General features: G+C 35.6%; 1 protein-coding gene across 3 annotated transcripts in view; it reads right to left on the bottom strand.

Moving 5' to 3' along the window:
* Window positions 1–13,592, bottom strand: part of USP9X (ubiquitin specific peptidase 9 X-linked) — a 102,569-nt gene that overhangs the window by 23,577 nt on the left and 65,400 nt on the right. For 2 of the 3 annotated variants that reach the window (XM_075033573.1, XM_075033572.1), the window contains 6 exons: window positions 11,416–11,541; window positions 7,899–8,065; window positions 2,722–2,830; window positions 1,979–2,125; window positions 1,717–1,863; window positions 680–902 (listed from right to left, as the gene is read on the bottom strand). In XM_075033573.1, coding sequence (XP_074889674.1) covers window positions 680–902; window positions 1,717–1,863; window positions 1,979–2,125; window positions 2,722–2,830; window positions 7,899–8,065; window positions 11,416–11,541 — 919 coding nt within the window. The remainder of the gene's footprint in view (window positions 1–679; window positions 903–1,716; window positions 1,864–1,978; window positions 2,126–2,721; window positions 2,831–7,898; window positions 8,066–11,415; window positions 11,542–13,592) is intronic. The other variant, XM_075033574.1, reaches the window with a different exon arrangement.

Raw genomic sequence — 13,592 nt, 5'->3', positions numbered from 1 at the left:
CATTTGACTGCCAGTTTTTGAAACACTAACATTTCCAAGTTTTTCTACATTCTGCAATTGTTATAATTTTTCTCCAGTGAAGAGGAGAAATTAAGTGCAGAGCTGTGCTGAGACAAAGCCAAAACTGAAAACAAACATTTGAGAAAAGACTACGACAAGCAGAGAATGAGTACAGAACTAAAAAGGGAAAGAGGACAGTGGACCTGTGTTTGTGTGCGGACAATAACGACAAATTAGGTGAGCAACCAAGAGATTGGCACTAAAACTAAGCCGAAGATACCTGATGAGGTTCTGGGATTGGTTAGGCAGAGCCTGAAACAATGAGACAAAAGTAGAAGATACAGACAGAATGAGGTTCCTGGGAGCTGGTATGAACAAAGGGGAGTAGGCAGAGATCGGGGTAGGAAGGGTCAGACTGTGTAAGTGACTGGGGCTGGAACTTGGATGCAACCATGTAATGCAAGTCAGTACATTTACTGCATAAAGAAGAAAAAAAATAAAGGCTACATGGACAAATTTTTCTAGATTTTGACAGACTCATTTTGCAGCATTAAAAGCAGCCACAAACAAACCACAACCTATAAAACTCAGCATCTAGTTCAGTTGATAATATAAACAAAATCTATGTGTAATATATACATTAAAAAGTAGAAAATAGATAATTAAAAATATTACATACTAGTGATTGCTGTACCTATGTAATACATTTCAGTCAAGGTGTCTACTATCTGTTTGAGATTCCGCACACATCCAACTGCTAGTGCAACTAGTAGCTCAAAGCCAGCATTAATAGTAGCTGGTGAACTACAGACTGGTATGGCCTGCTCAGCAGGCAATTCTCCATTTCTCATGTATTGTAGATAAACATTGGATGCCGGAAAGATGAAATCATCTATCAACTCCTGAAAAACAAGCAAAAAAACAACAACAAAAAAAGAAAATAAATCACCTATTACCACAGAAATGCGTACTATTTTATAACAGAATAAGAGTTATTACACAAATGAATGCCTGAGAACCAGAGGAGTACTTAAAAAACCCCAAGAGCTAAAATTGAGAGCAACACCACAACAAGCTTTTAAATTTAGAACAAAGTAACTCCATTCTAAAGTGGCTCCCTGCAAACCCACCCCCTCAATTTAAAAATAAATCTGTATTATTCTTGACTGGTAAAAATTTTGTTTTGCCAAACCAGTATTATCTACAAAGCTCTTTATCTATTAGTGCTACAAAAAACAATATTCCTACTGTATGGTATCAGAGGTACAAAGAAAACACATCTGATTAAAGACACGCTCAGATGTCATGCATTTGTTCAAACCTGCCATAAACATTAACAACACTAATTAAGAACATGTGGAGAAAAGACAATACAGGGGTAATGAAAGCGGTCCTGTACAGGACTATCCTGTATCTAAGCTCACTATCCTTGTGTGATGTTTGCCGATTCTTGGAATAATAGCTTACGATGTCACAGCAACTCCATATGCAGCAGTTCCGAAAAATGAAAATGTTAAGTACTCTTATGAATGTGTAATTTTTTCCTAAAAATTAGTTTTAAAGAAGACATTAAACTCCAATTAGAAGCCCTTGTCAGACAGTTAAATTGGGACCTTTTACGGTTACAGACCGCAACACGTGAAGCTTCCTTTTACCTATTTATAGTTAAAAAAAAAAAAATCAAGAAACTCCATAGGTCAAAAAACTTGAACTTACTTTAATGAGATTAGCTCCTCCTTTTTCACAACCAATATGGTATTTCTTCTCAGGTGTCTGGAATGCTAACAACTCTTTTGTTACTCCAAGGTGACCCTCTAAGATAGTTTCTTCAACACCTGTTTCCCCTGTTCTTTTTACTTCATCCTGCCATTTTAGAGAAAGTTAGTTAAATAATATACATCTACCAAGCTTAAAACTGTACTTCACAACAAAGCAGCAAAAAGCTGATTATCAGAAATAAATTGGTCCTAAAACTTACCCTAATCCTTTTAAGCCAGTCAATTTCATTATTGAGAAGAACTTCAGCATTGGGTACATTAATATTACTGTTGTAAGCATAGTTAAGAAGATGTCTTAAGAGAGTGAAGTAGTCTCCAGAATGCTTAGCTCGCTCTCTTGCGGTACTCTATATGTAAACAAAAACAAATGACATAGATTTCACAAAGACTTCTACTTATAGTACAACGCTAACGTATTTTCCCTAAAACTGGTAGTAAATATGAAAGAAAAGAAGTGTAAGGCAATTTTCAACCCTTTACAAGTTTATAATTGTATTTTGCTGTTAATGAATGACTTCTGGACTATTTTAGTAGCAATTTCTATACCTGAATGGGAACCAAACAGTGAAGTGGTCAAATGTTCAAGAAAGCCATGAGCATGCAGAATTGAAAAGCCCTGGCAGGCCCAGTAAAAGAAGGCAATAACTGTAGGTATCCATCTAATCTGCTAATGATTTTTACTTGAAGGTTAGCATTCACTGAAGGCCAAATGCATATATTAAAGCTTATTGTTCATGTTCTTATCAGAAAATGCAAAAAAGTCCCTTTCCTCCTCATCTAACTCAAAATGGAAATCAACTGTGCTGCTTGCTTATAGGTCAAAAGGAATCTATATTTTAGTGACCGTTATTAATAGCAATTTGCCTTTTCTTGCAGATATTTTGTCTTACTACTTTTTACAGAAATTCACATTGTACTGAAGCCTCTACCCCTAAAAACTTACCCCTAGAACAGTAAACAGCAGGGTAATGAAGAAAAGGAGAGGTCTCTGTCCCATGCAACACCTGGTAGCCATTAAAAAGAATTGCTCCTGTGCCATCTGACGAACAGTTCTGGAAATAATTTAATAGAAACATTAAATTCAATCTCCCTATCCAAACAGGACATAAAAAAAAAAAAAATCAAATTTGTGCTTATCTGCTTAATGCCATTTTCTAGAACTGCATATAATGTAAGAAATGGGAATACTTTAATTATTCACTACCCATTATACTGTCTCTCCTTGCAGTGAAATTTTAGACACATGAATTACTATTACCTTTTCCACAAATCAAATATTTAAAGGTAAAAGAAAAAGAAACTTATCAGCACCTAACCACTAAACCTTTGCAACTGCCAGCAAATATTGGATAACACAACAAGCAATTTGCAACCCTAAATAATTTTTTCTTTTTTTTCTAATCAAGCACCAGTTGTGCCTGCAAGACAAAGTAGAACCACCCTAGTAAAACTGCTCTTATGTATCACCACAGCAGTTTGCTGAGCATCTATGAAGTGATCAAAATTTATCATTAGTAAGAAATGAGAAAAGATGACCCCCTGAAAATTCAAGTGGCAAGAATTAAAGGAAATTTTCCATCTAAGAACTTAATCTAACCACTGGAATAATGTGGGAATGGATAAGCTTAAGGAAAAAAAAATAAATTAAGGCAAACCCTATTCTTTTAAGTTGTAAGATTAATTGTCTAAGCACTGTATCTTGTAAAAACTGTTAGAAACAACTCTGCTTGGGTGGGGGAGAATACAAATGAATGCTGTGCTTTATGAAAGTATCTCAACATACAAGAAACTGAATTTTAGTGTCTTTTTGGTGTGGCTGTCATTGTTTTCTGCCCATGAGGTCACTGTGGAAAGCACACGAAAGAATCCTGTTTCCTTCAGAGTTCTTTCATGTGTGAATAACTGTGCTTCAAAAAGAGACACAAGAATGACCATGAGGTCAGAGGGAAGATGCACCTAGCTGAGCACCCCGTCTCTGGTATACACCTAGGAAAGTACAGAAGAAGAGGGAAGCATGCAGTGACACTTCTCCAGAATGTTCTCTCAGCTTCTAACAATTTGTGGTTCAGGAAGACTACCAAAAGCAGTATTTCATAGCCCTCACTGGACAAATTCATGAAAGAACCCCTCAAACTATTTCCAAACCAAAGGTTTACACTGCTTAAATGTTATGCTCAAGAAGTTCTTACACAAAGGCAACACTCTTCTCTATTTATTCTCTCTTTGCTACTTCTGATTTTAAAGGTCTCTGTGGTATTCTCCTCCCACCATTTATCTCTTCTCCAATACGAAGTGCCCCAAGCTATTCAGCTGCTCCTCAGATGGAAGTAATTTCAGAGCTTTGATCTCCCTTGTCACCCTTCTCTGATCTCTGTAAGTTCTACTGCATTGCTTTGAGTTGCAGAAGACCATGGGGTGGAGGAAGACGTTTTGTTCTTAGTAATAACTGACATTTTATGGGATCTGATCCCTGAGCTGACGTTTTCATAAAAGTTCTCACAGAAATTTATTTTAAGATGCAACCCTTCAGCTGCTTGGGACACATCACATAGACATGCCTTAGGTTCATGCACTTAAAGGAAGAATTAGATAAAGGTGGTATTTTCCAGAAGTGAGAAACGTGACCAAGGAAGAACATACATCACACTGTTATGTCTCTAAGGACTATGCAGTATTTGAACACAAGTAGTATATTTTTGTGAGGCTATAACAATTTAAGAGCTCTTAAGGAACCATGGGAGGGATGCAGCTGCCTAAATGCAGGCATCTAGTGCCATGTTAGACACCATGACAACAGCATAGAGCTAGCAGATAGGACACGAGTTGCATGATGAACTCACACGCACCCAGTGAAACAGCTGGAGGCCAGACACCTCCGTTAAGGCAGGCAACCTGAATCACCTCCTATTGATAGCTCCAGGATACAGATTTCTGTTTAGTTAACAGAAGTCAGCCTCTTCAATGGGTGTAAGTGCCACTGCTTTACAGAAGCAGTAAGAATTATTTATTTGGGCCACATATGTATGACCACTAAACACTTTGCAGCCATCAGTGGAATACTTCTGGGTTCCAGGATCATTTAGGACTAACTGTTCAGCTATATACTGTTGACTAAGCCAGTCTTATATTCAGGGGTCACCACTATAAAATCAATTACCTTGGACAGTAAGAACTGCTCTAGTATTTAGTATTAAACATTTTGCATTCTGTTTCTCAATTTATAGGTAGCATGGTTATGCTATGAGGAAACAGCAGAAGTTCTATACATTCTCAACCCCTGAAAGAAACAAACCCCACCAATCCATCTGATCTTTTCCAGAAAGATCATATTTGTGAGATCTGAACTTGATCATCTTCCTTGTCTTTTATGGTGCACCAAAACCATTTTCTCACATGCGTATTTTTGCTCACATTGTTCTCTGATTGAGGGTAGGAGATTAGAGAACAATAGTTGAAACTGGAAGGATATTCAGAATTCTGTCTGGTATTTGCTAAGCTTTCTCTGCACTGCAAACACTAGCTTGTTTCCACATTAATTCAAAAGAGGAACTTTTTTTAGCTTAGTTCAACTTCGTCCTCATTTTCAAAGCAGTCTTCCGTTTCTACTCATGTTTATGCTATTCTAACTATGATGTAATAATGAACAGTGGCATTCTAAGTGAGATTATCATATGTATCAGAAGTTTTACAAGCATATGAGAGAAAAGAGCCCAATGGTTAGCTTGTTGTACTGACGGTATCAGGTGGAGAAATAAAGCAGAGATAAGGAGCTGAGCACCAGTTCACTTGGGTAAAAGAAGCCCTTAAAGATTTTATCCCCTCTGACAAAAAAAACCAAACAAACCCCATCTATTAATACTACTCTTATTTTTAAAGGGCAAAAAGCTAATGTACCTGGGGAATTAAGCCACTGCTGTTCAGACTTGGGCTGACATGCCAACAAAACATGTGAAATGAGAAGCCCCAGCTTGGGAACACATCTAGTTTCTTCCAATATTTTAGGAAGAAAAGTACAGTAGTCAACTATTCACTAGGCATAACAATACAAAATAGCTGGGATTCAAATTCAGTCAACAAAGGTCAAATCAGCAAGAAGAGTAACCATTGGAAGAGACTGGCAAAACTATGACAGATATTCCCATCTGTAAATCAAGACTGTAGGTTTTGCTAAAAAGACGTTCTACCTCCATCACAAGCTGTGTTGGATGGAACCTGCACAATGAAATTCAGAGACTAAACTGACTTACAGATTTAGATATTTCTGATTTGAACCAATAGTTCACTACCTTAAGGAAATATGAACACAACAGAAAAATCCTCCCAAAGAGCATTTGCAGTTTTCAAGGACTGAAAGAGTGGTAACAAGTATTTATACCAAACACTAACTGAAATATAAACAAATGCTGGTAAACACTTGAGAAATGTCACTTAAACTCCAAATACAATGCCAGAAAGTCAGATAACTACAGTGAAATTTATTACAAAAATTATCACCCATTACTTGCATTTGTACAATTAAAATCATGTAAAAAAGCCATAAATCTGATAAATCTTCAGACACACATCAAAAGTCAAAGGATGGGGCAGCACTGACACTTGCCCATGCTATTCAGCTGTACTGGTACTCCAAATTTGACATGTGGCCAACATACACTTACTGTCAAAATAATAACTTGGTATCAACTGTTGACAGTTTTAAAAATAAAATTTAGTGATTTCTTACTTATCAGCCTTGAAAGTTACAAAAAATAGTGAAAAACAGCTTGTTTCATTTAATGTGTAAAATTACAACATACATTTGTCAGCAAGTTTGGTTAAACTTCTGTAACTTAAGTGATAATAACAAGCTTCAGTGAAGCTGAAAATTCAACATGCTATACCACAGGTTGCAAACTAATAAAGCTTGTGGGATTCTGGTAGTAACACTCCAGTTTCACCAATGTGTGCAAACACTTCATTGTAAAGAGATACTCTGATGATACTATTGATGCTTTTTTTTATGGTGAATATTCCTGAACATGAGACTTTTAAACCTGTTTTGTCTAGAACAGTAAAAAACCCCCAAAACATGGTGCTGAAATTCTGACTCCATTCATCTGAGCACGCCATAACCTGACTCCATTTAAAATGTACTGAAAAGCTTAGACAACTTCACTAATTTGTGATCTCTGTCCTTTCTCAAAGAAAAGTTAAAATATTCATGAAACAGCAGCAGAGATATCTTAAAAAACTATAATTAAATCTTCAGTAACAGTTCAAAGCACTGGTAACTAAGTTTAATAACAACATATAAAAACTTTCCACCTGGATGGCTTCTAAAAATACACACCCCAATACTTCACATAGTAATGTCAGATGGGCTAAAAGTCACAAGATGCGCATCATACAGATGCTGTATTGTGCAGATGCTGTCTAAGGAGATCTGTAGGAATAGCTTGGAGATAACAAGAGATCCCTGAACTCTATGGCAGGACTGCAGAGCAACTGAACCTCCTGCTGGTTTTCCCTGTCCATCTGTCCCCCAACAGTGCTAATGGTTCCTCCAAGATGCTGCTACTGCACCAGATGACAGCTTCAGTGCAACAGCTCTATGTAAACATGCGAGTCACTTGAAGAGTCACAAATGTACCACTCCAATGCAAGAAAACCAGAGGATTAAATCTTAACTTCCCCCTCTCCTCAAACTGCTAGTACTGTATCTTGTCTTTACTTACCAGAAAAAGTATAGGAAAGTTCTTCTATACCTAAGTCACTTATATATTCTAATGTAGCAAGTATTCACATAATTTCTGAAAAACATAAAGTACCTATTATTTTATTCTAAATAAGTTGTTCTAAAGCCATCAGTAGCACATTATCAGGCATCCATCTGGCTTGACAATATACTCCTTACGAGTACAAAGCAGATGGGACTGATACAGCTACCACTTTAGGATAGATATCCAAATTACAGATTTATATTACTAAACAATAAATTAAGACAACCACGGGGGGTGGGGAGGGTAGAAAGTCACTTAAATAAGCAGTCACTGCTTTGCATTTAGGCTTTATATTCATTCTGACTTGTAAAATAACATATGTGATTAAAAAAAACCACAACACAAAACCATCAGAACTTACTTGCTGTGACAGTGCAATAGTAAATCAATGATAAAGGTCTGCCATGCCTTTTCTTTACTAAGCGCATCCAGTGCCGTTGGAATCAAAGCAAAACACAGGGTCATCACCTCCAATGCTTCACAGCAAACTTGTTCGTCTTCCATGTCTGGTTCATTTCCTGCATTTGTCTGTAAAAATAAACAAGATAGCACAAAGTGGGTAAAGAAAAAAATCCCAAGAAACCCAAGTGGCTCCAAGGTATATACACTAAATAGTATACAAATTTGTGGTTTGTGTTTGTAAGTGATTATCAGTGCCAAGTATTTTATGCACTCCGCTCAGATGTGATTCAAAGCACTGTGCGGGATGACCTGAACTTCCAGTACTGTGCTTCTCAAAGGAGGATTCCAAGCATGAACTTAAGGAGCCAGAAGTTAAATAGGAAGCTTGTAGGCAAAAGTTACATCAGTTAGTACTATTGGAGGGGTTTGTTGGTTTGTATTTAGGTTTTGTTTGCTTGCATTTTTTCAATTTTTTAAATAAGATGTTTTTCTTTACTACTCAGAACCTCAGTAACTCAGAACAGTTACTATTTAAACAGAGAAAGGCTATAGTGCTGTATAATTAATCAAGAAGTCCAGTTTTACAAAGCTGTGATACGCACAACCTATTCAACCAAAAGCTTCTCAATACTGCTAGAATTTATTCAGCACTTCACTATTTTTCAGAAACATGAAACAGCTAAACCAAATTTCAAACGTAGTTGCTGTGGTGATTTTTGAAATAGGAAAGGATAATGTTTCTAATTGGTATATAGGTTACTCTTTCAATTAAACACTTGATTCAAGTGAGTTTATTTTGGTACATTTTTCCAAAATAAATACTTTTAGAATAAAAGCAAGCCCTCTCCTTCATCTAAGCCAAAATTAATTAGCTTGAAGAAGTTCTGAAAAAACTGAATGTGAGCAGGTTTCAATCTTAATTCATCAGTAATCATGGCTGCAGGTTAGCAACATCAACTAGAGGCTTAAAATAAGTATGTTTTATATATGGAAAGGTATCAAGATTAAGTAGGCAGAAAGAAGGGATTACAATGCAGAAAAGATAACTAATTGTGAACAGCAGCAGAAGAGGGCAAAGTATGTCTCAGTCTAGCAACAGACACTATTTTGTCTTTGCACAAAAGCTAAAAATCACAGGCAGTCACTACCACTGCAGCGGGAGGATGTGGTAATTCTGACACATCTCAAGATATGAAAGTAAAAGCAGAATGCTTTCAACAAGTTCAGGACTGCACCTACTCTGCACTGAAGCCCTGTTTAGAAAAGAAATTTATTTCTGCATGGCTGCCGGCATCTAGTAGAAAGGCAAAGTTCATTTTACACTCCCTGAAGTACTTCCCTATACTCAGGCACCAAGAGCTGACGGATCTGTACAAGCAGCATACTTGCAGTATTTCAGGTGGGTATGGGCCTTCTCTGAGCTAATGATGAAAGGAAGGAAAGGAAATGATGATTTGACACCACTGAAAGTCGCACACAGTCTTCTTCAACCACTGAGAGGACTCCCATACCAGAATTTTTTGAGGCAGGAGGCAGAAAAGACTCCATAAAAGTTATGCTCTCAAAATAATTTATCTTGACTTTGAACTTTAATTGAATTCATTAGTGAAGTTCAGAAGCTTCTTTAAGTGCTCAAAACAGTCTTTCAGAAGTCATACTTGATGGGACTACTCTGAAGTGCCTCTTAAAGATACATTTACCATAGTTGCCTTTGATGTTTTTAGGAATCCTGACATGTCATTCCTGATTCCGCAAAAATCAGTCTGCTCTTCTTCTTAAACTAACGTTTAATGACAAATCTCTACCTCACAGACTTAGCAAAATGCTCCTATAACCTATGAGTTGAGAATCTAATGTTTAGTGGTCAACTAAGAAAACAGGAAGCATTTTTCTTAAAATACTTTTCTCTAAGCCAGTGTTTGCCAGTCACTAGTATATTCAATCTTTATAAAACTACCATAGGAGTTACTTCCTCTCTTGTATAACCAAACGCAATTCTCTTAAATTAAGAATATGTCTTTTCTTGCATAGCATTCCTCTATTTCTGCGACACCTTCCTCTCTTAATGTTATTTTAACAAAGTGTACTTTATTCCCCCTTCTTAGCACTTCTACAATTTCTTCCTCTTTTTAGTCTCCAATTTTTCCCTTCAATATTTATTTCCCTTTTCCCTAGCATAAACCAAATGCAGCTGCCATTTATTACAACTGTCCATGTAAGTATCAATAATTAAAACCAAAACCAAAACACCCCCCCCCCAAAAAAAAACTGTGAAGGATGACTGATAATGCACACCTTAAATTTCACCTATTTTAAAACTTCGGTTATTTGAAGGTATTTTTACAGAAAACTGTGCAATTTTCACCCACAAAAATATCATGAAAGTACACTGAGGTATATCCTCCTTTAGGTGTATTTTCTCTAGTGCATTACCGCTCTTAAAACATCTAATGTATAGATAAGAGCACACCTTCATGTGCCTGGACTGTCATGCTAACTAAACCACTTTTTATACACAATTTTATCACCTCAAAAACAACAACAACAAAAACCCTAAAACAACAGCAAAACACCAACCAAAAAACCCCCAACTTATTTCGAAGTCATTCTCATAGCAATAGAAGCAGATGCCATTATATCACTACACAAGCTAAATCAAGAGGTGTTGCATTTTGCTGAAGTAAATATTCTTCCTCTAAGTGATCATTTAAGCACAACAGCTAATACACTAAGAATAAAACCTCCCTACATCTTCCTTTCCCTTTTACTCTCAGGCAAGTATTGATGAGTACTAAACTTGATTTTGTAAGATGAACAAGAGAAGATGTTTAGACAACAAAAAAATACATTTTTTAAATCACTGCCAGAATACAGGTTACTATTTCCTATAACTGTAAGCAACATTCGTTGAACACAAGGTGTGTGATAACATACTAATACGTAACGCCCGACTCCAAACTATTTTTGTAAACTACACATGAAACCATTAAGATGTTTTACATATCTAGATAATAAAAGAAAAAAGCCATACAGAATTACCAGTGCTTCAGTGCTAATTTCAGATCAATTAGCTCTTGTTTCTCATTCTAGACTGCACATGTGCTTTTAATCAACTTCTGTAGAATAGACCTTTTAAGTTTGAAGATGACAAAAATTAACATAGCAAGAAATGCTTATTCCTTATTTAGATACAGAATTTAACTGGGCTGAAAACATGTTACAGCAACTTACAGAACTAGTGCATTTTTGAACTGACACCAGATTCAAGTTACAATTAAGTAGTTAACGAGAAAAGGAATGTGAAATAGAAAATTAAACTCTGGTATGACAACTGACATATACTAGACTCCAAATACATAATCACCAAGATACCTACCTAAAAGCTCGTTACACTCTAAGCCTGACCTGGCTGACACTGTCCCTTTTGTAAACAAAGGAACAGTTATATACAAAAGAAGTTGCTTAGGAATTCTTACCTTTTCATAGATTTTACTAATTTCTTCATTCGAGCTGAAAACCAGCTGAACTGACCCACAACCTGATGCCCAAACAATTTTTTGTACTGCCCTAATAACACAGATATCAGGGATGTATTTTGAAGCCTGAAAAGAAGAGAAATAAACCAAAGCAACATTAAAACACAGTTGCAAATAACATTACAATGGATTCTAAATTCTCACAAATGTATTTTATAGAAAGTTTAAAATTTAAAATTTTAAAATTTAACAAATAATTTTTTCCTAAATAGAAAGATGTATCTTGCAACGCATTTGTATTTCACTTATGTAATATGTCATTTTTTAATAGAAAATAGTATTACAGAATCTTAAATCATAATGCTACAAGTACCAGGAATTACAAGAAAGTGAGCATTTTTGATAAATAACCAGCAACTATTTGATTCTGAGTAAGATTTAGCAGAAACTACCAACTTCAATGCTAAAACATTCTTGATTTGGCGGAAAAAACCAACGAACCACTAAGCATGCATCTCGAAGGCAGCTAGCCTCTTAAGTAATATAAGAGGCTGAAGTTACTTTAGGGTTTGTCCCCGCCATGATATTTGTTGTGCTAGCTGATAGCTAGCTAGACAAACTAAAGCTTATCAAGTATGTGATTAATATATAAAGGGTTTGAAATTAATAAGAACATAGATCATGTATCTTATGAATCATATAATCTTATGAACACAGAATCACTCTTCAGTATTTTGGGCATGAACTGAGTTAACATCCAATAATTTCTACTGATATACATACATTACAAAACATACTACAATTGCCATTGTTTGCATCAACTTTCAAAAAACCCCCAAACCTATCTGGAGTCTACATTCAAAGTAGAACTGTCCAAAAAATAGGCAATCTTTAAAAGTAGATGGTAGAAAGTTCTCAAAAATTTCAAATTTCATTTTTCTAATGCTCAGACTTAATAAAAAAAGGAGACTTTAAGCAGCTTAACTAATAAGCTAGCTGCATCAGGGAAGCTGAACAATATACATTCTTGCTACTGATATAGACATTAACAAAAATTACAAGAAAAATAATAGGTATTTCACTTTTGTCACAAGCAAAGCAACCTTACAGTAACAGCACCACAAGAAAAAATTGCCATACAGAAAAACATCTTTTTTTTTTTATCCCATTGTAGTTTTAAGATCCTGAAGTATCAAGATTTTTTTTAAAAGGTGAAAGATTTCTTTCCATGCTGTAGTCTCTGTCTGACCTATGAAAACCACGTCAGATTTATTTTTTTTTTAAATTGTGAGGTCATGTGAAAAGAGTCTTTGACCATCAAAACATTAAAAGAAAAAAAAAATCTTTCAAAGGCAGACTACAATACATATGAAATTTAGATCTACAGCAGTTTTCATAATTTCAGAAAGTTATAGACAATACTTTAACAGCAATTGTTAAAGAAATTCAGATTTTGTTTGCTTTGATGTGCCTGATCAAAGAAAAAAATATTTATTATTAGAAATCCTCCAAAAAGGACAATGGCACAATTAAAAACCTTTCTTCCTAACTCACCTCAAAAGACATTTCTTCTGTGGAAGGAATTTAATTAAATCAGAGTTCAAGTGGCTAATTTTACACATACCATCACCTATGGATGCAACACCACCACTAATAGAAGGCAGTTGGTTCAGTCTTCCAGTCTAGTACATTGTGCTTTCTTTAGACACGGCTCTTTGTTCAGAAGAACTAGTGTATTCTTCAACATTAAGATGATAATACAAGACTACTTTTATTTAGATAGCTCAGAAATGTTTGGAGATAGCTTTGCAGGGATCCTATACAGTACAGAAAACCAATATTCACTGCTACCACACTGGAAACTGAGGGATCCCGATTCACCATGGAAGAGGAAGTTGCAGTAGTTCCAATTTTAGCTTCTGCTGAATTCAGGAGAATTCACTAATGTACATGACTCATAATTCCAAATCCAAATGATGTTTGGTCATACTATACAGATAAGACTTATATTTGCAAGGCACATTGTTTAACCCTACCAAGCTCCAACATCCAATTTCTCACTTATATATTGAAAATGCATTAACGATACAAAGATACACTGGCAAGACTTCGAGACTTATCTTTCAGGATTTAAAAATCATGCTCAAATTTTAAAAACTCCCTGCCCTTTTCTGTGT

This window comes from Buteo buteo, chromosome 8, assembly GCF_964188355.1.
Source record: "Buteo buteo chromosome 8, bButBut1.hap1.1, whole genome shotgun sequence".
Classification (NCBI taxonomy): Eukaryota; Metazoa; Chordata; class Aves; order Accipitriformes; family Accipitridae; genus Buteo; species Buteo buteo.
Note: the sequence above shows the minus strand (reverse complement) of the source record. Positions and strands in the feature narration are given on the sequence as shown.